General features: G+C 36.2%; 1 protein-coding gene across 2 annotated transcripts in view; it reads left to right on the top strand.

Moving 5' to 3' along the window:
* Window positions 1-27588, top strand: part of EFR3A (EFR3 homolog A) — a 109024-nt gene that overhangs the window by 38231 nt on the left and 43205 nt on the right. The window contains exons 2-9 of one of the 2 annotated variants that reach the window (XM_047725117.1): window positions 956-1032; window positions 5290-5417; window positions 6534-6684; window positions 7601-7722; window positions 12188-12337; window positions 12903-13040; window positions 19427-19505; window positions 23567-23702. In XM_047725117.1, coding sequence (XP_047581073.1) covers window positions 956-1032; window positions 5290-5417; window positions 6534-6684; window positions 7601-7722; window positions 12188-12337; window positions 12903-13040; window positions 19427-19505; window positions 23567-23702 — 981 coding nt within the window. Of the gene's footprint in view, window positions 1-955; window positions 1103-5289; window positions 5418-6533; window positions 6685-7600; window positions 7723-12187; window positions 12338-12902; window positions 13041-19426; window positions 19506-23566; window positions 23703-27588 lie in introns of those variants that run through there. The other variant, XM_047725118.1, reaches the window with a different exon arrangement.

Genomic DNA, 27588 nt, shown 5'->3' with positions numbered 1-27588 from the left:
ACTGTGTGAGAGGATAGTAGAAGTCTGCTTAGATCGGAGTTCTTTTAATTTCTAGCTGAAGCAGTATTTCATACCATATTTTGGTTTCTAAATATATACAAATGCACACTTACACAGAGACACACATACTCCAGTTTCGTAAATCATGGGAATAATTTTACAGTGACTCCAGACCAGCATTCCTGTTACCAGTTTGCAGGACAAGAAAACTAATTGCTCTCACTTACATGGTTCTTTCCAGATAGCTGATGTGCTTTTACCCAAGGCAATTCAATCATTTAAGTGAAAGAATTGGAATGAGCCCAGATATTCTGGATCCCAATCCGTTGCTCTTTACAAAATACCCACAACTGAAACTATAAAGAGCAGCCTTTGAGCGTTTTTGAAATTCCCAGACTTTCCTTTGAGGTTGTTTCCCCCTCTAGTATAGTTCTTCATATGAAGCATTATGTAGATACACGTATTAATTGTTTTCACCAGGCATAAGGGAGCAGACTGTTCTTCAAGACCACTGTGGCTGGGACTGTGAGTGGATCGGGCCAGGAAATGAGAATGTAAGGCTGGGGACACAGAAGGTGGTAGGAGATGAGATTAGAAAGGAAGTGAAGGGGGTACAGAATAGATATTAGCTTTATAGGGTGAATTTGGTAGGGTGTGTGTGTGTGTGTGTACCGTGTACACCTGTACACACCCACACACCCCTAAACTATTTGATTTGGAATTTTAGAATAATTCATTAACATACTCACTTTGACCTGGTGTCTTTGGGGAGGGGAGAGGACGTTTTTCATTTCTTAGTTGGTAATACAATTCGCATTCCTGTTTTCTATTAGTGCCAATTTGCAGTTTTTCTTTTTATTTTAAGTAACTCATTAATATTCAGAATCTGAATTTCTATGTCAGGTTTACAGTATGAATAATCTTTGTACTTTGTGATTTTATTTTTTTTGACCAGGAGTGTGTTGCTGCTGTTCTGCTCTGCGTCCTCGCTACAAACGCCTGGTGGACAACATATTCCCTGAAGATCCAAAAGTAATTTGATCTACATCTACTGATCCTTCTCTTTGCTGACCCATCCTTACCCCCTGCTGACCTCCCTAAGGTTTCCCTAATTTCATTTCTCTACTTTTACTCCTAAATCCCATCATGTACAGTACTATTTTTATATTTATCTTTTTTTTTTTTTTACTTTAAAATGACCCATGCTTGCTTGTCTAATTTTCAGATCCTTTTTACAGATTAGCTGTACATTTGAAATGATGGACAGATGGTGTTCTCTTGTCTAGATGGTTCCTATATTTAAGTAATACTTTTCAGAAATTTATGAACCTAGTGCCAGATTATTTGTACGAAATGCTAAGAATACAACTGTGAACACAGACATGGTTTTCTGCTCTTGCTTAGCTCACAGATAAGGAAATTGGCAATTACAATATTGTGTGAAAGAATGCTGTAATAGAGAGAAGTACAGGGCGCTTCTCGAGTAGGTCAGAATGATACCTAATGTGGGCCTGGAGAACAGAGGCTTTTAGGAAATGAAATCTGAGCTAAGATCTGAAGTTTTCAAAAGAGAATTGAAAAGTAAAGGAATAATATCCCAGACAGTTTGTTCTCTTTTTATTTAAATATTTATACATTTTTTATAGCCATTACTTGATTATGGAAGATTACTGTTTTCAAAGGAACTGGATTGGAATAATTTTGTTTGGCACTGTCCTAGGTTTTCCAAGATTGCTTTAGTCTAGTGTTAAATGGATATGAACAACAACAAAAAATGTTAGATGGGTTTGTTTTATTTTAAAATGTAGCTGGGACACCTGGCTGGCTCAGTCCATAGAGGATACAATTTTTTATCATTGGGCTGTAGGTTCGAGTCCCCTGTTGGGTGTAGTGATTATTTAAAAATTAAAAAAATGTTTGCCAAAAAAATAAATAAAATATAGCCAATTACAGAAACCTTTTGGCTATCTTAACTTCTATATATTTCATGATATATGAAATATCTCATTTTTAATCAGATTTGATTTAAATATTCAGCCATTTAGAAGAGGCTAATCTGTTACATACTGTTGGCTTCCAGATGCCTGGATAATTTGTGGCAGATTGAGACCAAAGATAAGATACCCATCTTTAGTAGCTTTCCATCCATTGACTGACATGAAGCAACAGCATACTAAATATGAAATCCTAAGGCATAAGTCTGTAAGCAAAATTTTAAGTAAAACGGGTAGTAAAGTTTTTGCCTTTAAAGCAGAGAGGTTTTACTGTGGTTTGGCAATCTCTGGGAAGCTTTCTTTGAGGAAATGAGATTTGCTGGGCTTTGAAGGGTGTGTTGCCATCTGGAGAAGTGAGATTCGTCTCTTTGTTGCAAGTGAGGGGCCTTTAGAGAAAAGGCAAAGGCGTGCAAGAGAAAGCAAGGGGTACATTTGAGATTAAGAACCTTCAAATGGAGGTTTACATAGCCTCATTGTAGAGGGTAATGGGTGGTAATCATGTTGACCACGATTTCTGATTTGAAATTCCAGTCATGTCATTTAATGGACTGAATATTCAGATCATTGTCCTGAGGAGTCCGAGGCATACGGTTACTGAAGATAAGGTGGAGGCCAGATTATGGAGGAAAGTGAGTGACAGACAAAGCTTCTCCTTTATCTACTTTAACTCCTAGGCAGTGAGAGAGTTTTGAACATTTTGTGACCACGGGAGTGATGACAGGTAGATTAGATTAGTGATGACAGGTAGAGAATGGTTATAGAAAGAATCTTTATTTTTGCAAAGTATTGATTGATCGCCAAGTATTTAGATAAGATTTGTTCAAATGGAGATGTGTAAAGTAAGATTTAAAAAAACTTATATAAACCTTGCATACATGTGGCAGTTATAACCCTTTGACCTTATTTGTTGTTTTTAATTTATTGACCAACAATAAAAAATCATGTAGTATATCCAAAATAGATCAGGCATACTGCCCAGAGTACAGAGGTCTACATGTTAAGTTCCTGCCTTCAAAGAATGATCTAATGAGGGGGACCAAACCAGGTCTTAATAATTACTAGCCTTGTGATCTTGGGCAGATACCTCGGTTTCTCATCATGAAATGGAAATTACAAATAGTGCCTATTTCATAAGATTCTCATGAGGATTAAATGAGTTAATATATTCTTTGCTCACGCTTTCTTCCCTAGTGTCTATGACAGTACCTGGCACATAGTTAGCACTTGACACGTATTTACTTATGAGTGAGAAACAGTATGATAATGAGTGAGAGACAGAATGATAAAATATAATCTAGATAAGTACAGTGAGCTAAAGGAACATACAGGAGGAGCCTCTTACCCAGGCTTTGAAAGGATGTTGGGAGGGTGCATTGAAGGCTTTTTGGAGGGTATTGAGACCTGCAGGATGAGTAGGAGTTAACCCAGGTGAGCTAGAGAAGCATCCCCAGGCAGAGGTGAGTTGAGTGAGAGGAGTCATACAGACTGTATGATTCTGTCACTTGCTGCTGTTGATAATGCTGAAAAGCAGAGCAGTGATTGCCTGGAGAGGAAGAGATGCACCGCAAAGGACATGATGAATCTTTGCAAATGATAGAAATGTTTGTATCTTGTTTTTTAGTGGTGGTTTCACTGATAAACAACTGTCATAGTTCAAATTATATACTTAGGTGTAGTTTATTGTGTATAAATTTTTCTCAATAAAATTAGGAATAAAAAAAAATGGATGAGAGGTCGTCATATTTAAGTAATGATGTGGAAGAACTAATACAGAGGGAGAGGTTAAAAAACCAGGAAAGAGCGAAGCTGACTTGATGGAGCCAGATCCTGGCTCATGTGAAGCAAACAGCAAGAACATAGGCGAACCGATTTCTCCAAGACAAGTCCTCCAAAAATAGGGCACTTTGACTTTGCATGGGGCAGTGTTTCTTCAGGTTCTGTTGACCTTTTGATCCAGTTGCTACTTTGCTGTTGGAGTATCCTGTGCATTGTGGGATGTTTATTAGCCTCCCAGGCCTCTACTACAGATACTAGTACACCCACCGCCCAGCTTTGACAATCCAAAATGTCTCCAGTCATTGCCCTGGGGGAGTGAAGTTACCGTGGTGGGAAAACACTGGTTTAGAGGGCACTGAGAAAGCAGGGGTGTTTTTGCCAGTAAATCCTAATCTGATGACTTCCGTCTTTGAGAAGGAGAAGAGCTCATTTGTTGTCAGAGGGAAGAGAGGTGGCAAAGTAGCAAGTTTGAGGAAAACCAAGTAGAAAAAAATAGGTTGGTGATGGAGCAATGGCAAAATAGCCAGAGAATAGGGAGGGGCCAGATGAAAATGCAGATTTTTAAAGATTTTTAGTTGTAGATTCATCATTTAACATAATTTTTCTGTCTCCCTTCCTATCTCCTCTAGCAATCCTAAATACCATTTAGTTAACTTGGACTATATATGACCAAAACGTTTCAGGCTGATAATTGATTTGTTGTCTGAGGGTGGGGAGTACCATAAGACCTGTGGCCTGTCACCTTTTAGAGGGCAGAGACAAGTGAAAATTTGCCAATCCCACACTGGGGTCCTCTTCTTGTTTTTTTAATATGTTGGCTAAGCAGAGATTCATGCAATTCTTAATACCCTCTCGGTTATTAATTAAAAGAAGGCTTTATAATGATATCAACAAGTTTTGAATCATTTTAACATGTTCACTGTTGTATATATAAAGTAGTAAAATAGGCTTAACAACAGTGTAAAATTTTAAAATCGAAATAAATTTGTTCGAGAACTTTTCACTAAAATACAACCATTCCTGGGGTCCCTGGGTGGCTCAGTTGGTTAAGTGTCTGCCTTTGGCTCAGGGATCGAGTCCTACATGGGGCTCCCTGCTCCATGGGAAACCTGCTTCTCCTTCTCCCTCTGTCTGCTGTTCCCCCTGCTTGTACGCTCTCTCTTTGTCTCAAATAAATAAAATCTTTTAAAAAATAAATAAATAAAATACATCCCATTCCCTACATATTGTAGTTAGTTGAGCTGTTTCTCTATTTAGGAAGGTGTTAGAATAATTCGTTGCTTGTGAAGGTACTTTTAAATATTCTTCCTGAATAAGGGCATTTCTTTAACTTTCTGGAAATTCTATATCCAGAATTATGACTATTTACAGTAAGGAGGTTATAGCCAGAAAGGTTCAGCATAAATAATGGATTAATCACGAAACCCAAAAGGGGACATGTGAAGCAAACAATGCTTAGAAGTAAAAAATAACTATGAAAATATAGATAGCCTATTTATCTTGCTGTTCTTATTTTTAGGATGGCCTTGTTAAAGCCGACATGGAGAAATTGACATTTTATGCAGTATCTGCTCCAGAGAAACTGGACCGAATTGGTTCTTACTTAGCAGAAAGGTTGAGCAGGGATGTTGTCAGACATCGTTCTGGGTAAGAAAACTAGTTGCTGCTAATACTATGTCTCTGAAAATTCTTCCTAAGTTAAATAATTCTGAACATTTTTTTGTCATCGAGTCATGCAAAGATGATATGTGGAAGATAAAACCTTGTAACATTTTACAAGGAAATATGTATACTGTATAGATGTTTGCAGGTTTTATTACTTTTCTGATGGTCATGTTTTAAGAATAGACATGTGAGTTAACAGAGTTGCCTTTCGCTTAAGCATCCGTTGATATTTGGTATTCTAATATTTCTTTAATGGAAATAATAGAAATTGACTCCCTTAATGTTTTTACCTATCAGTAGAATAATAAAAGAGAACATTAGGCTTAGATATTGAGGTCCAGAGAATGTAAGCATGTTGATTTGGAGCTGTGCTAGCTGTATACCTACCTATAAATCAGGGTCTGCCATCATACTCCATTCTCTATGCTTGAACAATAGTAACTTGGATAATTTGGATTATAAGTACTTTTCCATATTCATTTTATGATCCTTGTTTCTTAGAGTACTCCATTCTTCAAGTGATACTGGTTTTCTCTACTTCCATGTGGTTACCTCTTAAAACTTTTTAGTAAGTCTTACAGTTATTGAAACAAAGTTATTGAAAGTCAATTTTAATTTTTAAAATCTGATGAATTGTAAGGTTAACTTTATGAGATGTTTCCTTATGAGACTCTGTTGTTGCTGGTGACGTTTTTTACACTCATTTACAAATACATATAGATTATATTGGAAACTTCAGGCACATTGCTTATAGTAACTCTTTTGGTCAGATACAAAGATAGATGGTTAGAAATCTGGAAAATAGAAATGTCCGTGTTTCCAAAGAAAAATATACACAAAGCTAATGTTAAGCTTTAGAAGAGTTTAGAAAGGAGACTGTGTGGTGGTAGTACAGTATAGTTTCTGTATACTTCAGTATGAGGGTTATTATATAATCTAAGATCATTACTGTTTGTGAGAAGTAAGATTTCACTTAGGAACTACTAAATTTGCCTTTTTCCTTTCTGTGCATTTACATTTAATTATCCTAATGAAGAAGCACCTAAGAGAATTTGGAGAGCTAGTAATCTTTTGACATTATCTTTCTCTTACACTTAGGTATGTTTTAATTGCTATGGAGGCTTTGGACCAGCTTCTTATGGCTTGCCATTCTCAGAGCATCAAACCATTTGTGGAAAGCTTTCTTCATATGGTAGCAAAGCTGCTAGAATCAGGGGAACCAAAGCTTCAAGTTCTTGGAACAAATTCTGTGAGTAGAACTGTTCTCTTTCAGGTTAATTAGCATATCTAGATTGATCTCTTCTTAGAATGTTTTCACCTGATAAAAACAAATGCTCTGGTCAGGGGATGTGGACAAAAATGCAAATGTGGATGATTAGAACACTGTCTCTAGGGGTGCCTGGCTCTTTTGGTCAGCAAAGTGTGCAACTCATCTTGAGGTTGTGCATTTGAGCCCACTTGGGGTATAGAGATTATTTAAATATAAAATCTTAAAAAAACCCACAAAAACAAAAGCACTGTCTCTAGCTTTTTCTGTTGCTTCTTGTGAAATCTGTGATACAGCCCATGATTGAGGAATAAAATTTTCTGCAGGTTTGGGACTAACTGAGGTTATCATTAAAGTACAATCAGTGTCTAGGAAATGGAGAAGAGCTTTTATTTTATTTTATTTTTTAAGATTTTATTTATTTATAACACAGAGATAGCGAGAGAGGGAACACAAGCACAGGGGAGCTGGAGAGGGAGAGGCAGGCTTCCCAATCAGCGGGGAGCCCAACATGGGGCTCAATCCCAGGACTCTGGGACCACGACCTGAGCCAAAGGCAGACACTTAACTACTGAGCCACCCAGGTGCCCCTGGAGAAGAGCTTTTAGAGTAAGACCTTTTCTTCTAGAGAGTGGGCTCACTCACTCAAAAGAAACTGGGTTAAAGTGTTAAAGTTAATATTTATAATGCGATTTTTCTCAAGTTTGTTAAAAAATTTCTTCTGTATGTATATAGTGTTTATGATCTTTGTATGTTTCGCTTGCTGCTTATTTGGATAGTTCTTGTTAATGTAACAAATAATGGATGAAAGTAAATGTGTTCCAAACGTTCCAAAAGGTGATAACATGTTTATATTTTGGGGGGCTTTTTTGTGCCTTTTTTTTTTTTTTTTTTTTAGTTTGTCAAATTTGCAAATATTGAAGAAGACACACCATCCTATCACAGACGTTACGACTTTTTTGTATCTCGCTTCAGTGCCATGTGTCATTCCTGTCATAGTGATCCAGAAATACGAACAGAGTATGTATTATTTTACTCTATGACTTATTATTCAGTAGACTCTGCACCCAGCATGGAGCCCAACATGGGGCTTAAACTCACGACCCGGATGAGATCAAGACCTGTGCTGAGATCAAGAGTTGAATGCTTAACCGACTGGGCCACCCAGGCACCCCTCCTCTGTGACTTAAAGTCATAGAGTAGTTTATTAATGAGTTCTGTGTTTTGATTACCATAGACATAAAGAGTATATTACATAACGATTACCAAAGGAAATGGGAAAATACACACTTTTTTTCTTGAAATAAGACTTTCTATCACTGTTCAAAGGACTGGCTGAAGTAACCCAACTGAGACTGGTTTCTCAGTTTAGTCTTTTATCTTCTTCTTATCTCTGTTTCTTGTTCCTTCATGGAATATGAACTCCCAAGAGGACAGGGTCCTTGTTTTGAGGGCTGGTGTATCACTAGTTTCAATGGTGCCGAGCACATAGTAGGCTCTCAGTAAGTACTTTTTTAATGAATACATACATAAATTGAATGAATGAAAGAGTATTACTGAATCTTTGTCAGTCTGAGTTTATCCTAACAACTGATTTGGGTGTTTTTAAACATTTCTTCTGTATACTTGTTAGTAATCTGGAATCAAATATTTAAACTGCAGGCACAGTCTATAGATTGATATATATGTGGAAATGAGAAACTAAAGTTAGGAACTGAAATCAAAATGAATCTGGTAAATAAAAAGTAGTTTGAGCTTTATGATACTACACCTGAAAACTAACCTGAATTCAGAGAGTTATTGTAGGCAGTTTGAAGTCAAGATTTAGCATGTTTGTAATTTTTAGTTTTCTTTTAAAATAAGGGATGTGCAGAAATATAACTAGCTTTTAGTGTGCAAACTTACAATGTTGGTTTATACAAAGCAAAACAAATGTAAAAAGTTATTTTAACATGGAGAAAGAAAGCTGAGAAGGGATTTACTAGTTGTTTTCAGATACAAGCACATTGTCTGACATGTCATAGGTACAATTTTCCCTCAGTTAGTATTGGCCAATTTGAATTATGCTGTTACTCTTTATTATGAGTGTAGAGCCTTAGAAAGGTAGATAGAAGTGTAACTGTCTTGCTAATTTCCTCTTTTTTCCAGTTACCATTAAAATCCTTTTTTTTCCTCCCTAAAGCACATTTAAAATTTTTTTTTATAAAATTTGTCCCTCTTCTGGGCTGCCTGGGTGGCTCAGCAAGGTTCTGCTTGAGGTTCTTCCTCTCCGTCTTCCCTTCTTCCAGCTTGCACACACACATGGACGCTCTCTCTCTCAAATGAATCTTAAAAAAAAAGAAAAAAATTTCTCTCTGTTCTCAAAGGCTGACATTAACTTATTAATGGGGCAAAAAGGTATAAAGATTACCTAAAGAAAAGGATAGATTTTAAAGATTTTGACAATTTCGTTTTCTTTTAAAATATGGCAAATATATCGAATGTAGTATTTCTTTTGTTTAGTATCGTAAGGATTACTAAATATACAGATATTTCTCAAATTTGATTGCCGTGAGTTTCACATATAAACTAGGGTAGGTGAAAAGTGTTTGTGCTATCCATAGTTATTTATGAAATTTAGGGGTGTCTGGATGGCTCATTCAGTTAAGTGGCTCACTCTTGATTTCAGTTCAGGTTCTCAGAGTCTTGGGATTGAGCAGGGCATTGGGCTCCATGCTCTGTGGGAAGTCTGCTTGGGGATTCTCTCCTTCCCTACCCCCGTCTCAAATAACTAAATAAATCCTTAAAAAAAAAAAGGTTTAAAATTTATTACTTAAGATGCCTTATTTTTAGGTATGTACTGCCCCCTAGTGAAAGATCTTGTCTTTTTAATGTATTTTCATCTAACATCTTTCAGTAATATTTATAAAAAGAAACTTGAAATTTTCTAAATACAAATGAAAGGCTTTATGGTACTTTTTTCTAATTCTGAGTCTTTCCAGAATTATATATTTGAAGTTGCAAAATGACATTTTGTTTGAATCAGTGAAATAAATGAATAAGTTAAAAAGCTTTTAAGATATAAGGTTTGATTTTTTTTTTTTCCACTTTGTTTTAAATAAAAGTGCTTTTGGTTTTCTTCAGAGTTATCTGTCATTTTTTTTTTTTTAAGCAAAACTGTATCACATAGAATTCAGGGGACTAGGAAATGGTGCTGAAAACTTGAGATTTTCTTAACATATTTGCCTTGCAGAAATGGTTCCTACCTGTAAAGTCGTACATCATAATCTTTTTTATATAAAGTTTTTTTTTTTAAGATTTTATTTATTTATTTAAGAGAGAGAGACAGAGCATGAGAGGGGAGAAGGTCAGAAGGAGAAGCAGACTCCCTGTGGAGGTGGAAGCCCAGTGCAGGACTCTATCCTGGGACTCCGGGATCATGACCTGAGCCGAAGGCAGCTGCTTAACCAACTTAGCCACCCAGGCACCCTGTACATCATAATCTTAATTATTATTATTATTATTTTTTTAAAAGATTTTATTTATTTGACAGGCAGAGATCACAAGTAGGCAGAGAGGCAGACAGATAGAGAGAGAGGTGGAAGCAGGCTCCCTGCAGAGCAGAGAGCCCGATGTGGGGCTCTATCCCAGGACACTGGAACCATGACCTGAGCCGAAGGCAGAGGCTTTAGCCCACTGAGCCACCCAGGTGCCCCCATAATCTTAATTATTAAACTCTAATTTCCTAAGCAACCTTCAGTTACGGTAGCAGTCATCATTGTCATAATAATGATTAACAATAGCAGGAGCAGCTAACACTTTGTGAGTAATTGTGTGCCAGTTTAATGTTTTATTGGGTAAGCGCTGTAATGAATTAGCTCATTAACTCATTTAGATCCTTACAATATTCTTGTGCTTTAGGCACAGTTCCTTCATGGCTAGCATATATTGGTTAGGCCAGATCTAGATCTGAATTGGATGCCAGCTGTTTATAGTAGCTATAGATTCTCCTTCTTTTGAGCAAGGGCATCAACGTCTGCTGCCCTCCATTTAGGCTGCTGTGTCATGAGGCATCAGCCATCCTCCTTGTGGCATCTTGTTCGTGTGCTCTGTGCGACCTTGTGCTTAGTCCTCTCATCACCCAGGGAGTAATGGCAGGCACACAAAGCAGACACCGTGATAGTAATGTTAGTCTTGCCAGCTTGTGATAGCTGTACAAGAGTCTCTTAAGGCTTTGTTTTAGAAAGTGACATGTATAGACACAGCTTTGAAATAGGCAACATCTGTCTTTGTTTCCTGTTCACTTTCTTACCTCTTTAGTATCCTGTTATCCTTTTCTCCATCTGCCATTCCTGAATGCCTGTGTTATATCCTCTTGGGTGACACAGTCACGCCCTTCCCCATAGCTTTCATTCTTCAAAACCTGTAACTTTTAGAAGACTATGCTGGGTGAGCTAAATAAACTTCTCTTGGTTAGTATTTTGGTAGTAGCAAAAAAAGGAAGTAAATAACAATCAAATTGGGCCAGAAAGAAGTTGCTTGGAGGCAAATGGGTGACCAGGTTAGCTCTGCTTTTGAGATTCTTCCTCCCCGGCTTTTATATGCTGTTTTCTAATGTTTTTTCTTTTCATTCTTGAACCTGTAGACTTTAAAAAAAAAGAAGAAGAAGAATGAGGAGGAGTGAAGAGCTTGAGGAAGTTGTGGGTTGTGATGGGATAATAGGGCAAGAGAATTCTCTCCTATGTGGATTTTCAGTCACACATATACATGATGTGTACATATGTTAGTATACATGGGTCTGTATGTTTAAACATGGCGGAGGTTGTCTGTACTCCCATTTTGATAGTTCTCATTTGTCACAGTACCTTTATGGGAACCAGCTTAGTCGTCTTCTCTGTGGACTGTGGGAAGTGAAAGGAGAGGTCCTTGGGGACAAACAGTGAAAAAGTCTGAGAAAGCACTGAAGGGAGTTCAAGAAGAGTGAGATCTTGTTTTCACTTAGCTTCTGAGACTTCCAGGCAAGAAATAGAAAGAATCTAGTTCATACTAGTTTAAATTATAGTCACCCCTTAGGAAAACCTAATGCTTTTGATTAAATTCTTTTTTATTAAAAAATAATAAATAAACTTGATATTATTATACTTTACAGTCCCTTTAAACTTTAAATACTGATTTTTAAAAGAAGGTATTCAGAGTAAATCTTGGGGCACCTGGCTGGGTCAGTCAGTAGAGCATGTGACTCTTAATCTTGGGGTTGTGAGGTTAAGCCCTGCATCTGGGGGGTAGCGATTATATTAAAAAACTAAAAAAAAAAAACCACATAAAGTAAATCTCTTTTAGAACTACCATATATCTATCTTAGATTTTTGAGATATTAATTTCTTAGACTTGTGTTATTTTCATTTTGTTGACTTGAGATAACAGTATTTACTTGGCATCCATGTTCTTAGCTAAATAGGCAAACTTGTTTAACCTTTTTCATGACTCAGTTTTTTCTTTTTTATAGAATCCGAATTGCTGGAATCAGGGGTATTCAAGGAGTGGTTCGCAAAACAGTTAATGATGAACTTCGGGCTACCATTTGGGAACCCCAGCATATGGATAAAATTGTTCCATCCCTGTTGTTTAACATGCAAAAGATAGAAGAGACTGACAGGTATGGAATAAAGATCCTGGGGTTGAGGGTGTGTTACTTTTATATATGTGTTTGTGTGCTTACTTGCCAGGATAAGCAAATTTGTCCTTAGTACTGTGTAAATAGTGATCTCATAAACTTGAATGAGTTTAAATATTCCCCTTTCTGAAAAAATTATCTTTAGGCTTAGTAAACCACAGATTCTTACTCATACATTTAAGGTTTTATTTCTTTTAGAGTAAATTTACACTTGCTGCTGGTTGCTGAGCATCCAAATTGCTCTTTGAATTAATACTAAAAGTTGCAAGTGTGAGAAACCGAAATCGCAGCTGAACATCTGCTATTCTCTAGAGACCCAGAGGCTGGCCCGTAGGCAGTCAGAAGGAACCAAAGTAATAATGATCGTAATTGCTATTCACTTTTTTAAACAGAAGGTTAGACTGTATGTGTTTCTTATTCTTAGGTTATTTTGGGAGAAAAGGAAAACATTTTAACATTTCTGTGGAGTCAAGTCTGTTCTGTTAGCTGTTAAAACTGGTGTTAGACTTCTTTCATGTGGCTTTCTTCATTTCCCTTTTTTGACCAGCCGCACAGGTCCTCCTCCCTCCCCTCCTGCCACTGACAAAGAAGAGAATCCCGCTGTGCTGGCCGAAAACTGTTTCAGAGAACTGCTGGGTCGAGCAACTTTTGGGAACATGAACAATGCTGTTAGACCCGTTTTTGCGTAAGGACTTGGTATTTTCCTGGTTATTTGTGACTGTGATGTATTGATTCTGTGTTCATTTCCTTGCAGAGGACGCTTTTTGCTGGCATGAGTGTGTTATTAGTGGAAAGTGTAGCATTGTGGGAAGAGAATAGGAGTGAGGCTGACATCCAGTGTTTGAGTACTGTTCAGCCAATGCATCAGCATTTTCCCCTTAAAAATGAAATACAGTCACATGCTTGATATCCTGTGCATCATTTATCATGAATTTCTACTCCCAGACCTTGAAATGTGTATGCACAGTAAGATAGTAAACAGTGTCCAAGTGTGATGTGTCTCATTTTAATAGCTTCTGTGGTCATTTTGTCCCAGTCCTTGGCTTCTGTTTCTTGGCTTGCTTTCTTCTGTGGCTGAACTGCCTTGGTGCACGTTCACATCTCTAAATTTCACCTTTTATCTTTGACTGGTCAGAGCAGGAATATTGAATATCTCATTGGTACATCTGGTCTTCCCTCAGGGAAAATACATTTGTGAACTTTGAGTTTCTCCACAGGCTTTTGTGTTCTAACTCAATCATCACATGATAGAGCTACTGTATAATACTCTGTAATTTCTGGCCATTTTTGCTAGTTTTTGCTAATCATTTGCCTTGTCCTTTTCCTTTCCCTACTGTAACATCTTTATAACACATATAAAAAGTAGTATAATATTCCAGAATTCTTTACTTAAGGCAAATATTTGGGCCCAGAGTTGAGCTTTAGTTAATAAGAGTCTATAAGCCACAAAATTATATTAAAAATCAGAGAATCATTAGGTTTCCAAAGGGATCCATGATTTTCCTCCGCTGTCCCCCCCCCCCCCCCCCGAAAAAAATTGGGGTCTACTGTTTAATGACTCTGTGGGTTTATGGAAATGCTAGTAAGGAAGTAAAATTATATCAGATATAACTAAATGCAGATTTATTGTTCAGTGTCCAGGTCTACTGATTTAATATCTCAGATTTCAGGTTTTTGTCTTAATACTGCTATTAGCTGGGAGGTACTCTATATAAGGCCTTAAAAATCTAGAGAGGGATCCTGAGAGGAAGAAGCTCCTGAATTAGCTCTACTTGAGTTGGGTAGCCTGAAGTTCCGTGCTTTTCACTATGTAGAACTTAATGGACTTAAATCTTGATCATGTGTTAGTTAATTAAGTTGTTAATTAAATATCTAATTATATGTTAGCTATTTATTGAGCTAATTAAATATTAAGTGCCCTCTCTCAGTAAGATACTAGGTATTTTGGAGAATATATACATAGATAAAACTGTCCTAGTCCTCAGCAAACTTTTGACGGATAATTTACATGCATAATAATTGTCATATGTAGGTTATGAGGAAAGGCGAAAAGTGCTATAGCAGTTCAAAACAAAGAATTCAAGTCAAATTTTGGATATTGGGGGTGATCTTTTTTGATACTTAGGTGGGTAAGTAGATTTTAGCTGGTTGAGATGCATGAGCAGAGGCAAAGAAGTGTAGGCTCTGAGAAGTAGAGATTAGTTGACGCCATTGGCTGGAGTGTCATAGTTAAAGGGGGTTGGTTGGTGTAAGATGAGAGAAATGTAGTTCAAGCCACACCATAGAGATCTCACAGTTTCATATTTAAATCTGTAAGGAATTGATGATCTTAGTTCAAAGGTGTGAAATGGCCAGAACTGCCTTTTGAGAAGGTTAATCACATGAGCTCTGAGGATGGGTTTGAGCCAGGGCCAGTGTGTTAGTAGGTTACTATAATAAAATTCTCGACAAGAAGGTACAAGAACCAGGAGTAATTGGTACCATGCTAGAGGAGGTAAATAAAGTTCAGTTTTCTGCCTCTTCAGTAAACTGGATTTTGAACTTTGTAGAACAATAGTGGTACATTTTAACTTCAGGGAATTTTACAGCTTCTTTTAGTGCTAAATGACTTACTTTAGGAAGTTTTACTTTAAACCTGCAGTTTTCTTTCTTTTTTGGGGGTGGGGGTGGGGGTGGAGGGAAACATTATTTCTTAATGTACTATTCTTAAATACTGAAAAATGTATCCTGTTGTATTGATTGTTTATTAAAAATATCATATTCAAAATTTCTATTAAGTCACTTATTTTCTTTATTAGATCAAATAATGGTTGAAATAAAAAACCTACTTTAGTGTCGCACTAAAGCATTTTTTGCCAGTAATTTCCCAGGGCAATTTTCTACTTAAGAGCTACTTTTTGTAATCATTCATTAACTAGAAATAAAATGCTTTTGTTAGGAGATGAATCCTTCTTACTTCTGGAAGGCTTCTGTGAGGTACTAATTTTGCAAAGTATGCTACACTGTTCTCATTTTTATTTTTACTTAAAAAATTACTTAAATGTCATTGAAAAATACTATGCTTAGTGCATACTTTTTTATATATTCTAAAGTTAATTTAGCATTGAAAGAAAAAATTATTAGCATGAAGGCAAATGTGATTTTAATAACATATTTTCTATGTAAAATAGTTTTGCCTTTTCTTTCTACTTTCTTCTTCTTCTTCTTCTTCTTCTTCTTCTTTTTTTTTTTTTCTTAAATAAGCTCCATGCTGGGCCTGAACTCACAACCCTGAGATCAGGACCTGAGTTGAGATTAAGAGTTGGGTGCTTAACCAACTGAGCCATCCAGGTGCCCCATGGCAATTTTTATATGCAGAAATTTTTAACTTTTACGTAGTTGAAGGTATTTCTTTTTAAATTATTAGGATTAGGATTGCCTATTTCATATTTTATGAATTATGGCTCTGATTTTTTTAACCAGAATATGTCCAGCTCAAGATTTTAATTTTTGAGAAATTTAATAGATTAGGATTAAAGTATAGTACATTTAGTAGTTAGAGATGTATTTTAATAAGGTATGGTCACTCAGTTATCACAATTCCTTTTTGAAATTTTTAAAAATTTTTTATAAACATATAATTTTATCCCCAGGGGTACAGGTCTGTGAATCGCCAGGTTTACACACTTCACAGCACTCACCATAGCACATACCCTCCCGAATGTCCATAACCCCACCCCCCCCAACCCTCTTCCCCCCATCAACCCTCAGTTTGTTTTGTGAGATTAAGAGTCACTTATGGTTTGTCTCCCTCCCAATCCCATCTTGTTTCATTTACTCTTCTACCCCCTGAACCCCCCATGTTGCATCTCCTCTCCCTCATATCAGGGAGATCATATGATAGTTGTCTTTCTCCGATTGACTTATTTCGCTAAGCATGATACCCTCTAGTTCCATCCACGTCATCGCAAATGGCAAGATTTCATTTCTTTTTTTTTTTTGAAATTTTTGAACCTAGAAAATTTAGTCTGACTTTTTAGAGCAGATGTAACATCAGTGTTCGTTGAATACTTGGGCAAAAATTTGGGGCATTAGAGTAGCAGGGAAAAAGAGATAAAGATTGAGATTAAAGTTGATGTTGTACATTGTCAGACAACTGTGCTTAGTGATTTTGCTAGCTTTATCTCATTTATTCCTCACAGGACAGTTACCCTGTACAAGGAAGGTACTGTCACTCCTGTTTTACAAATAAATGAAAGGCTGCGGCCCATAGCTCTAACCTTTGAAATTCTTTGCATTGATTGATTCTGAACCTGTAAAGATTTCATAAGAAAATTTATATATAAAATTTTATATTTTAAGTTGCTCCTCAACATTTATAAAATCCTGTTGAAATTAAAATTTGACATTTGGAGACAAAATTAGACATTTGGATGTAGAATGTCAACAGCTGTGATAAAAGATAAAAGCTCTTCATGTTTCCTAAAGTTTTTCAACAGAGAGAACTGGTATGTTTGATGTTTGGTTGTCTAGAAGTGACTTAAAGTAAGAACCAGAAGTTTCTTTGAAGTCACATGTTTCATTTTATAAATGATTGAGAATTTTGCATGTCATTATGCAGTGTCTCCATGATTTTTACATATATAAAAATAAGGCATTTTCCTTTTTCTCAAAATCTAAGTGAAATCATTTTTGTGCTGAGAGGAATAGTAAGGTGAAAAAAATTTTTTTTAAGATTTTATTTTTGTTTATTTGTCAGAGAGAGAGAGAGAGCGCGAGCACAAGAAGGGGGAGTGGCAGGCAGAGGGAGAAGTAGGCTTTCCTCTGAGCAAGTAGCCCAATGTGGAACTCGATCCCAGGACCCTGGGATTATGACCTGAGCTGAAGGCAGACGCTTAAAGGATGAAAATGTTATGCTTCATCTGACCTCTTAGCCTGACTGTGCTTATAGATCTCCCACTAGCATCCATACCGTAGAATTAGAATAATTCTAATTATTAGAATTATTTTTGTTCGAACTGAATATATTTTGTGCCAGTTCTTGTTTTAGAAGTGATTGAGTTAAATTCATTTTTTTTTTCACTTTCAAAGATTTCACCCAGTTTATAGCTCTACTTTTTCTTCCTTGTTGTGTATCAGAGACCGCTCACACTGAAACTCCCTACCTGTTTTGGAAAGATAGTAGGGTAATAAATTGTATATGTAAGTCCAGGATAGTGGTTTTCAGAAATTAATTGTACTTAAAAATTTCTGGATGTGTAAAATCTTTGGCCCCATGGTTCTTGGGACTGGGACACAGTAGAGAGCCCTGAAATCTGCTTGTTGCTGTTTTTAACCAAATCCGAAAGTGATTTTGATACATGTTGTCTGAGAAAAATGATTTGAGAATCACTGATTCTGTATTTGGAAATTCCTTCCCTCTTCCTTTCCCCTTACTACTAAACTACTAGAAAAAATAGTATCTAGTTGTTGCCTGGTCCCATTGCAGTCTGCTACTCATGCCAGTGCGGTGGAGCTCTTCTTACAAAGGTAACAAGCACACCTAACCTGTAACATTGCTTTGCTTTTCCCCTCCAGCGGCAGGAGTGATGTGTTGCTTCTTGTCCTAGACAGCCTAAATCAACACTGCCTTTAGTTACAAATTTAAATATATATATATATATATATATATATATATATATATATATATATATATATATATAAAACACCTGCCAGGGTATAGACTAATGGCTTGAAAGACCATAACCAAAAGAATTATTCAACCAAACTTACCATCTTTCCTGAAAACAACTAAAATAAGGACAAAATAAATGTAAAAAAATGAAGTTCTGATACCAAAACAATTTAAATCAATTCTGCCAGAGCTAAGTCATTGGTTTTAAATGATCATTTTAAATGATTCATATTATCTAGAGAAGGGCCATAAATACTGACATTCATTACCTATTCTGTGCCATATACTATGCTAGGTATTTTTACGTGAGTTCTTATTTAATCATTCCAACAGCCGTGTAAGGACACTGAAATTCATGAGGTGAAATCATTTGTCTGAAGCGACAGTTCCTAAGTGGCATTCGAATGCCGGGACTTAACCCCATTTTCAAGAATCCCATACCATTTTACCACTCAACATGATGTTTGTGGAGTTTTTTAGATAGAGAACTTGGCTTAAGAAAATTCTGTCTTATTTCTAGTTTGCTGTCAGTTTTTAAAATCACAAGCTTTTGTTTTTACATAATTTTTCTGCTTTGAGTGTTCTTAGGAAATTAACTTCCATTTTTACATAAAATTTAAAGTTTAACACTCATTTTTTGGGTATAAAGTTTAATATTTTCTTTTTCTTCTTTAGGAATATAAGGTTAAATTCTTTTGTCTTAATGTCTACTTCCAGCTAGTATGTTTTTCATTTTCACAAATTAGGTATTATGTTTTTCAGTGTTTGTGTGTATTTAACTTGTATATTGTTCAGTTTCGTTGCTCAACTTTCCTTTTTGCCTTTCTGTTCTTTATTCTGCAATCATTTTTATTTCTTTCTTCCTGAAGTAAGTGCTCCAGAAATGGCTTTATCGCATGTCTTTATTTTATCCACATTGAAAGTTTTGCTCAGTATATAATACTAAGCTGAATTAATAGATTCAGTACTCTAAGGGTATTATTCTGTTCTTTTCTGCCTTCTGTGGTTGCTCCTGGTGAGGGATCTATGAATCCAGTTCTGTTTCCTTCAGAGGTGAACTGTTGTTGTTCCTCTTGGACTCCTGTTAACTTTCTCTTTATCTTGATGGGATTCCTAAACCTGAGGATTAGAGTTTTGGTCTTTGGTTGGTTGTTTTTAATTAGAAAACTTCTTAGCCATTGGCTCCTCAAATGGAGCTCACTCTCATTGGATGCTTGTTCTTCTGAAACCCTGGCTAAAGGTGTTTTAAGGTCTTTTCCCTTTTTACTTCATGGCTCTTAAGCTCTCTAACACATCGTTCATTCCTTTGCTTCTCTGTGCTACATTTTAGAATACAATTTTACATATTGTTAAGGGTTCTACAGGAAGAACATGGAATGAAAAAGGGAATTCTTAAATAATTTTCTTGTTAATTACAGGCATTTAGACCATCACAAACTATGGGATCCCAATGAATTTGCAGTTCACTGCTTTAAAATTATAATGTATTCCATTCAGGTAAGCATTGGTTAAGTATTTATCATGTTTAAGTAATTTTGATTCTGTATGTCTCTGTCATCAGAGATGTAGAACACTGTAAGATATGCAACATGTTCTTAATTTGTTTTTTGTTCCATTTTTACTTACCACTTATTTTTTTATTTGCAAATATGAAAAGATATTTACTAAAAAGAAAAAGATTTCATGATGATGCAGTTTATTTGAATATTTTTATTGTGTATATATATTTCACTGATAAATTGATATTGGAATTGAAATTTATTACAGTAGCTTATAGCTGATAATAAATAGCATTTATTGAGCTTTTACTATGTAATAGTACATGTATTAACATGTAGCCTATAGTAGCCTAGCCTATAGTAGAACCTTATAATGAGACACTATTATCTACTGCAGCGCACCACACCTTGGTTCTCCTTGAAACCTGAACAGACCCACATAGCTCTTAGTACAAGTGGGATTTTAAGTCTTCTTTTTTTTTTCCACAGTCTTTGTTTTTTTATGCCCTAAAAAGTCATTAATTCAAAGGAGATAAGGTAGAGTAAGAAAGGAATATGGCAGGTCATACCAGGATTCCCTTCGTAGATATGCTGTTTATTGGTTGTGTGAACTTGGACAAATTATTCCTCCGTGTTCTAGTTTTTAATTTCTGAAAAGAAAACTGTAATGCCTGCATGGAGTGATTCATTTATATTTTAAAACAGAAGTACCGTTTCATCAAGTGCTGGCTGTACTATGTACTGTGCACATAACCTATTTGCTTTCCTGCTTTTAATTCCCATTTTATGTAGTAGATATTGTTACTGTTCTTCTTTTGCAGATCAGAAAACTGATCTTTAGAGCAGTCAGGTACCTCACTGAAAGGCACACAGGTAGAAAGTGAAGTCAGGATTCAAATTCTGGGTATTCTGTTCCACAAGTTTTGGGGTAAATCAACGAGTAAGTTAACGCTAGTGTACCATAATGTGGGTTTTCGATAAGTACTAGTTATTATAAAGCTGGTTTGGATGTGGTAGGATAATATAAAAAAATTTATTTTTCTACTTTTATTGAGTTGTAAATGATACGTAACATTGTTTAGGTTTGAGGTATACAACCCAATGATTGGATATATTGTAAAATGATTACCGTAGTGGTTTATTCAAGATCCATCACCTCACATAGTTTCAAGTATTGTTTTTTTCCTTCTTATGAGAACTCTTAGGATCTTTTAATTTAATTTTAATTTAGTAGCTAAGAAGTTGATATTGCAGTCTGTAGGTATAATTAAGACTGTTCTCCTAGTCTTCTGTAGCCTTGTATTTCTTAATTTGCCTTCCTCATTAAGATTTTGTTACTAAATGAAATTTTTTTGGATGAAGTAAACTAATAAATAAAGTCAAAGAAACTTAAAGAATCAGTAAATACTGGTTGATTAAATGTTAAGAAACTCCTGGTCCACAGCATTTCTTTGGAAATAGCTTTAAGTATAGCATATGTTTTATGAAGTCCATTGATCAAAAATTAAATGGTAGAACCCAGTAGAATGGGAATTTCTGTTTAATAGGACTATCACAGTACATTTAAAACTTCTGATAAATTTGTTTTAATTGCTGTTTACTATCAAAATTATTTATGGGAATCATTCTTGGGGAACATTTTTTCTTTTCTCCGCAAAACATTAACTAACCTGACCAGTATTATATCCCTAAGGGGTTACATAGACATAGTTTCAGATAGTTTAAAAAATAAGAGAAAATATTTAAAGCTTATCTTTTGTGCTAAATTGATTTGTTGCAGGTAATAAGGTATTGTATTTATGAGCTGGACTCTGAGGTTGGGCTGAGATTCATGGCTAAGCTCTCCATTAGAGTTTATGCATGACTTTGGCAAGTTCCTTAAAAACCAACCTCATTTGCACGGTGACGTACGCAGTGTGATTGAGTTAGGCTGCTTCCTGGAACTGTTGTTTTGGACACATACTGTGTATAGAACAGTGCCTGGCACCTGCTTCTGAATCAGATGTTTTTTGTTGTCATTTTTGTTGTGTTTAATTTTGTAGTAACATATTATCCCAGGAGTCACCATTTTAAAAGTAAGTAATAATGGCCAGATTGAGCCATTTCCTGTGGTAGACACAAGTTTAGGTTGTTTACACAAATGAATTCATCTAAGTGCCATAACAATCCTACAAAATAATTTTTTATTTTCTAAATATTGTAGATGAGGAAAACTGAGGTACAGAAAGGTTAAGTAGTCCTTATTTAAGCTGTGCTCTATTAAGCTATTAAATGATGGAGGCTGAATTTGAATTTGGGCAAATCTGACTCTAGGGCTTACAGATGTACTTAACCACCCTTTTGTGTTGCTTCTTAAAGCTACGCATCATTACTGTTGCTTTAAACTTCAGTGTGAGGGTGAGTTTTACCATAGGTACACAATAGCTTGGTAAACCTGTGTCAGAAACTCTGTATAAAGTATAATTAACATAATTGCAATTTGTTCCTGTCACTCCATGCGCTTTTTATCTGTGGTGGAATTCTTGAGCTGTTGTGAACAGGTGCTGTGCTTTGCTTAGGATAGCCCTGCTTTATATAATTACTAGTACTCTCACTCTGAAGTGTCCCGGTTTGGACAATAAGTCACATTGCCATCCTGTTTTTATTTTTTTTTTATTTTTTTTTTTTTTAAAGATTTTATTTATTTATTTGACAGAGAGAGATCACAAGTAGGCAGAGAGGCAGGCAGAGAGAGGAGGAAGCAGGCTTCCCGCTGAGCAGAGAGCCTGATGTGGGGCTCGATCCCAGGACCCTGAGATCATGACCTGAGCCGAAGGCAGAGGCTTTAACCCACTGAGCCACCCAGGCGCCCCTGCCATCCTGTTTTTAAAGCTCTGTTTGCATGAGGTTCACACATCAGAAGTATACAGCTTCCTGGGCAAGAAGTTCAGTTTCAAGTTTTGTGTATCTGTCTATCTGGCATTCCTCTGTTTTAACACTGTAGAAAGTAAAGGTGAAAATGCTTACCTTGGATTGTTAAAAAACTAGCTGTATTATGACAGAAATACCAGAAATACCTGGCAGTGAATTTGGTTATGTTGTTAGAGGTGGAGGGGAATTCTTTTCTGCTTTTGAGCAGAGGATCCATTATGTGTTGGGCATTTCTTTTTAATAAAAGGCTACCCATTCCAAAGGAGAGAGAGGTAACCAGTCTGAAAACAGAGTGGTGGGGCCTGAGGGCAAACACAGATGTGGAGATCAGGGCCATTGGCCTATTTTGTTTGTTGCTGGATTTTTACAAACTGGTAGTAGACCCACTCATGATTCCTGGGTGTAATTATTAGTTTAAAAAAAACAAAACTTTGCTACTCTGTTTCAAAATATATATATATTCATTGTAGTTAAATATTCTCTAGCTATCCTATTTTAGATTTAGGTTTTAATATCATTCATTGTGATCAGATTTATATATCTATGATAAAATTGCCTTTGTAAATTGCAGATCTTCTGATATTGCCTTGATTTAAATTTAATCAGGCATACACCAATAACCTTTTCCTTTTGATAGTGGGTTTTGATGAGATAGGAGTTTTGACTGTTTACTGTTGTTAGGAGTCCATAATGAGAAATAATATTTATCTAGTTTGGGTAAGAGAGAAGTGCTATATCTGTTTATTTTTAAAGATTTGTCCTATTATCAGATTATAAGAGTATATAAATGTTGTTTAAAATTACAAAGAATTGTGAAGATAATAAAACTTCTAATGAATCCTAGCCACCGTCAATATTTAGGTGTATATAATTGTAGTCCTATGTATTGTTTTAAAGAACAGATTAAATTTTATTAATTGTAGTCTTTGCAACTTGCTTTTTTTATCCAGGGCATTCTAAATATTTTGTAGTATCCGTATTTAGTCTTAAAAAGCATGGGTTTGTAGTGGCTACATATTGTTTTGTAACAGGAATACCAGTCTCCTATAGTTGGACATTTAAGTGACACATGGTTTTCCATTCTTAAGAATCCAGCTGGTATGCATATAACTGTTCATATATCTCTGTGTACTGTTTTGCTTCTTTTAGGCTCAGTATTCTCACCATGTAATTCAGGAGATCCTAGGACACCTTGATGCTCGTAAAAAAGATTCTCCACGGGTTCGAGCAGGTATCATCCAGGTTCTGTTAGAGGCCGTTGCCATTGCTGCTAAAGGTTCCATAGGTGAGTGTCAGCACAAAAACAAAACAAAAAAACTCAAAAAAAATTAATGCTTTAATCTATTCTAGAATTTTTTTCAGTAGATACAGCAGTATATGGAAAACTCCTTAAAAATAATGTTTTTAAATATGCTACAGTTTCTCTTGGAATTTCTCAGACTTGTTTAGTGTATACTTAAGGATTTTCCACTATATCAATCTCTCCCTCCTCCTTTTTTCTAATGAAGATTTTTAGATGGAGGAGGAATACGGCAGAGGCATAGGGGACCCTAGTTTCATCTGGTCCCTGGAATTCAGCTAGATAGCTATTAAATCATTCTGAACAGCTGTGAACTCAATTGGAGATCTAAGAAAAGAATTGCTGCAATTCTACAACTAAAAAAGTGACCACTTTTTTCAAGAATGACAGGATGGAAGATCTCACCACAAAAAAAAGACAACAGGAAGCAGTACTGACTGCCAGGGACTTAAACATTATGGATATAAATAAGATGTTGAAACTAGAGTTCAGAGTAACGATTGTAAGACATTATCTGGACTTGAAGAAAGCATAGAATACACTAGAGAATTCCTTTCTGGAGAAATAAAAGAACTAAAATCAAACAAGCTGAAATCAAAAAGGCTATTAATGAGATGCAATATGCTCTCACTGCTAGGATAAATGAGGCAGAACAGAGAATTAGTGATACAGACTCATTCAGACCCAGAGACATTTCCAGACTGGAGGGTGTGGAAACCATTTATCATGCTAATGGGCATCACAGAAAAACTGAGGTAGCAATCCTTATATCAGACAAATTAGATTTTAAACCAAAGACTGTAATAAGAGATGAGGAAGGATACTATATCATAATTAAAGTGCCTGTCCAGCAAGAAGATCTAACAATTATAAATATTTGTGCCTCTAACATGAGAGTAGCCGATTATATAAATCATAATAATAAAATTGAAGAAACACATCTATAATAACACAATAACAGTAGGGGATTTTTAACAGCCCACTTGCTGCAGTGGACAGATCATTAAGCAGAAGATCAACAAAGAAACGGGCTTTGAAAGATACACTGGACCAGATGGACTCCACAGATAGATTCAGAGCATTTCATCCTAAAGCAACAGAATACACATTTTTCTCCAATGCATGTAGACCATTCTCTAGAGTAGATCACATACTGTGTCACAAATCAGGTCTCAACTCAAACCAAAAGACTGGGATTATTCCCTGCATATTTTCGGACCACAGTGCTTTGAAGCTTGAACTCAATCACAAGAGGAAATTTGGAAGGAGCACAAATATATGGAGGTTAAAGAGCATCCTACTAAAGAATGAATGGGTCAACCAGGAAATTAAAGAAGAATTTAAAAAGCTCAAATAAATAAATTAAAATGAAAACACAACTGTTCAGACTCTTTGGGGTGCCGCAAAGGCAGTCATAAGAGAGAAGTGTATAGTAATACAGGCCTTTTCAAGAAACAAGAAAGGTCTCAAATATATAACCTAACCTTAAACCTAAAGGAGCTGGAGAAAGAATAGCAAACTAATTCTAAACCCAGCAGGAGAGGAGAATTAGTAAAGATTAGAGCAGAAATCAGTGAAATAGAAATCAAAAGAACAGTAGAACAGATCAATGAAACTAGGAGCTGGTTCTTTGAAAGAATTAATAAGATCAATAAACCCCTAGCCAGACTTATCAAAAAGAAAAAGAGAAAGGCCTTAAGTAAATAAACTTTTAAATGAAAAAGGAGAAATCACAACCAACACCAAAGAAATACAGACAATTATAAGAATGTATTATGACCCAACAATATGCCAACAAATTAGGCAATCTGGAAGAAATGGATGCATTCCTAGAAATGTATAAACCACCAAAACTGGAACAGGAACAAATAGAAAACCTGAACAGACCCATAACTGGCAAGGATAGAAGCAGTAATCAGAAATCTCCCAACAAACAAGAGTCCAGGGCTGGATGGCTTCCCAGGGAATTCTACCAAACATTTAAAGAAGAATTAGTACCTATTTTTCTGAAGCTATTTCAAAAAAATAGAAAAGGAAGGAAAACTTCTGAACTCTTTCTATGAGGCTAGCATTACCTTGATCTCAAAACCAGACAAAGACCCCACCAAAAAGGAGAATTACAGACCAATATCCCTGATGAATATGGATGCCAAAATCCTCAACAAGATACTAGCCAGTAGGATCCAATAGTACATTAAAAGGATTATTCACCATGACCAAGTGGGATTTGTTCCTGGGCTGCAAGGGCATTTCAACATCCACAAATCAATCAACATGATACACCACATTAATAAAAGGACAAGAACCATCTGATCCTCTCAATAGATGTAGGAAAAGCATTTGACAAAGTACAGCATCCTCTCTTGATTAAAACTCTCCACAGAGGGATGGTGGGACATACATCACTATCATAAAAAACTATATATGAAAAGCCCATGCAAATAGCATTCTCAACAGGGAAGAACTGAGAGCTTTTCCCCTATGATCAGGAAGACGACAGGGATGTCCACTCTCACCACTGTTGTTCAGTGTAGTACTAGAAGTCCTAGCTTCAGCAATCACACAACAAAAAGAAATAAAAGATATCCTAATCAGCAAAGAAGTCAAACTCTTATTCTTCACAGATGACATGAGACTCTGGAAAACTGAAAAGACTCCACCTCAAAATTATTAGAACTCATACAGTAATGTAGCAAAGTGACAGGATATATCATCGATGCACAGAAATCAGTTGCATTTCTATATACTAACAATGAGACAGAAGAAAGAGAAATTAAGGAATCGATCCCATTTACAATTGCACCAAAACCCATAAGATATAGGAATAAACCTAACCACAAGAGGCAAAGGATCTGTACTCAGAAAACTATAGAACAGTCAAAAAGTATTTGAGGAAGACACAAAGAAATGGAAAAATGTTCCATGCCCATGGATTGGAAGAACAAATATTGTTAAAATGTCTATGCTTCCTGGAAGAATCTATACATTTGATGCAATCCCTATCAAAATACCATCAACTTTTTTCACAGAGCTGGAACAAATAATCCTAAAATTTGTATGGGACCAGTAAAGACCCCGAATAGCCAAAGGAATGTTGAAAAAGAAAACCAGAGCTGGTGGCATCACAATGCCAGACCTCAAGCTCTTTTACAAAGCTGTAATCATCAAGACAGTATGATACTGGCACAAAAACAGACATATAGATCAAAGGAACAGAATAGAGAACCCAGAAATGGACCCTCAACTCTATGGTTAACTAATCTTTGACAAAGCAGGAAAGAATAACCAATGGAAGAAAGACAGTCTCTAACAAATGGTGTTTGGAACATTGGACAGCACATGCAGAAGAATGAAACTGGACCATTTCCTGTCACCATACCCAGAAATAGACTCAAAATGGATGAAAGACCTCAATATGAGACAGGATTCCATCAATCCTAGAGGAGATCATAGGCAGCAACCTCTTGACCTTAGCCACAGCAACTTCTTACTAGACACGTCTCTAAAGACAAGGGTAGCAAAGGCAAAAATGAACTATGGGGACTTCGTCAAGATAAAAAGCTTTTGGGGCCCCTTTGTGGCTCGGTCATTGGGTGTCTGCCTTCAGCTCAGGTCATGATCCCAGGGTCCTGGGATCAAGCCCCACATCGGGCTCCCTGCTCAGTGGGAAGCCTGCTTCTCCCTCTCGCACTCCCCCTGCTTGTGTTCCCTCTCTCAGTGTCTCTGTTAATTGAATAAATAAAATCTTTTTTAAAAAAAGGGGGGGAGCGCCTGGGTGGCTCAGTGGGTTAAGCCTCTGCCTTCGGCTCAGGTCATGGTCTCAGGGTCTTGGGATCGAGCCCCACATCGGGCTCTCTGCTCAGCAGTGTGC

The sequence above is a fragment of the Lutra lutra genome, chromosome 4, assembly GCF_902655055.1.
Source record: "Lutra lutra chromosome 4, mLutLut1.2, whole genome shotgun sequence".
Classification (NCBI taxonomy): Eukaryota; Metazoa; Chordata; class Mammalia; order Carnivora; family Mustelidae; genus Lutra; species Lutra lutra.
This window is presented reverse-complemented; position numbering and strand designations above follow the sequence as displayed.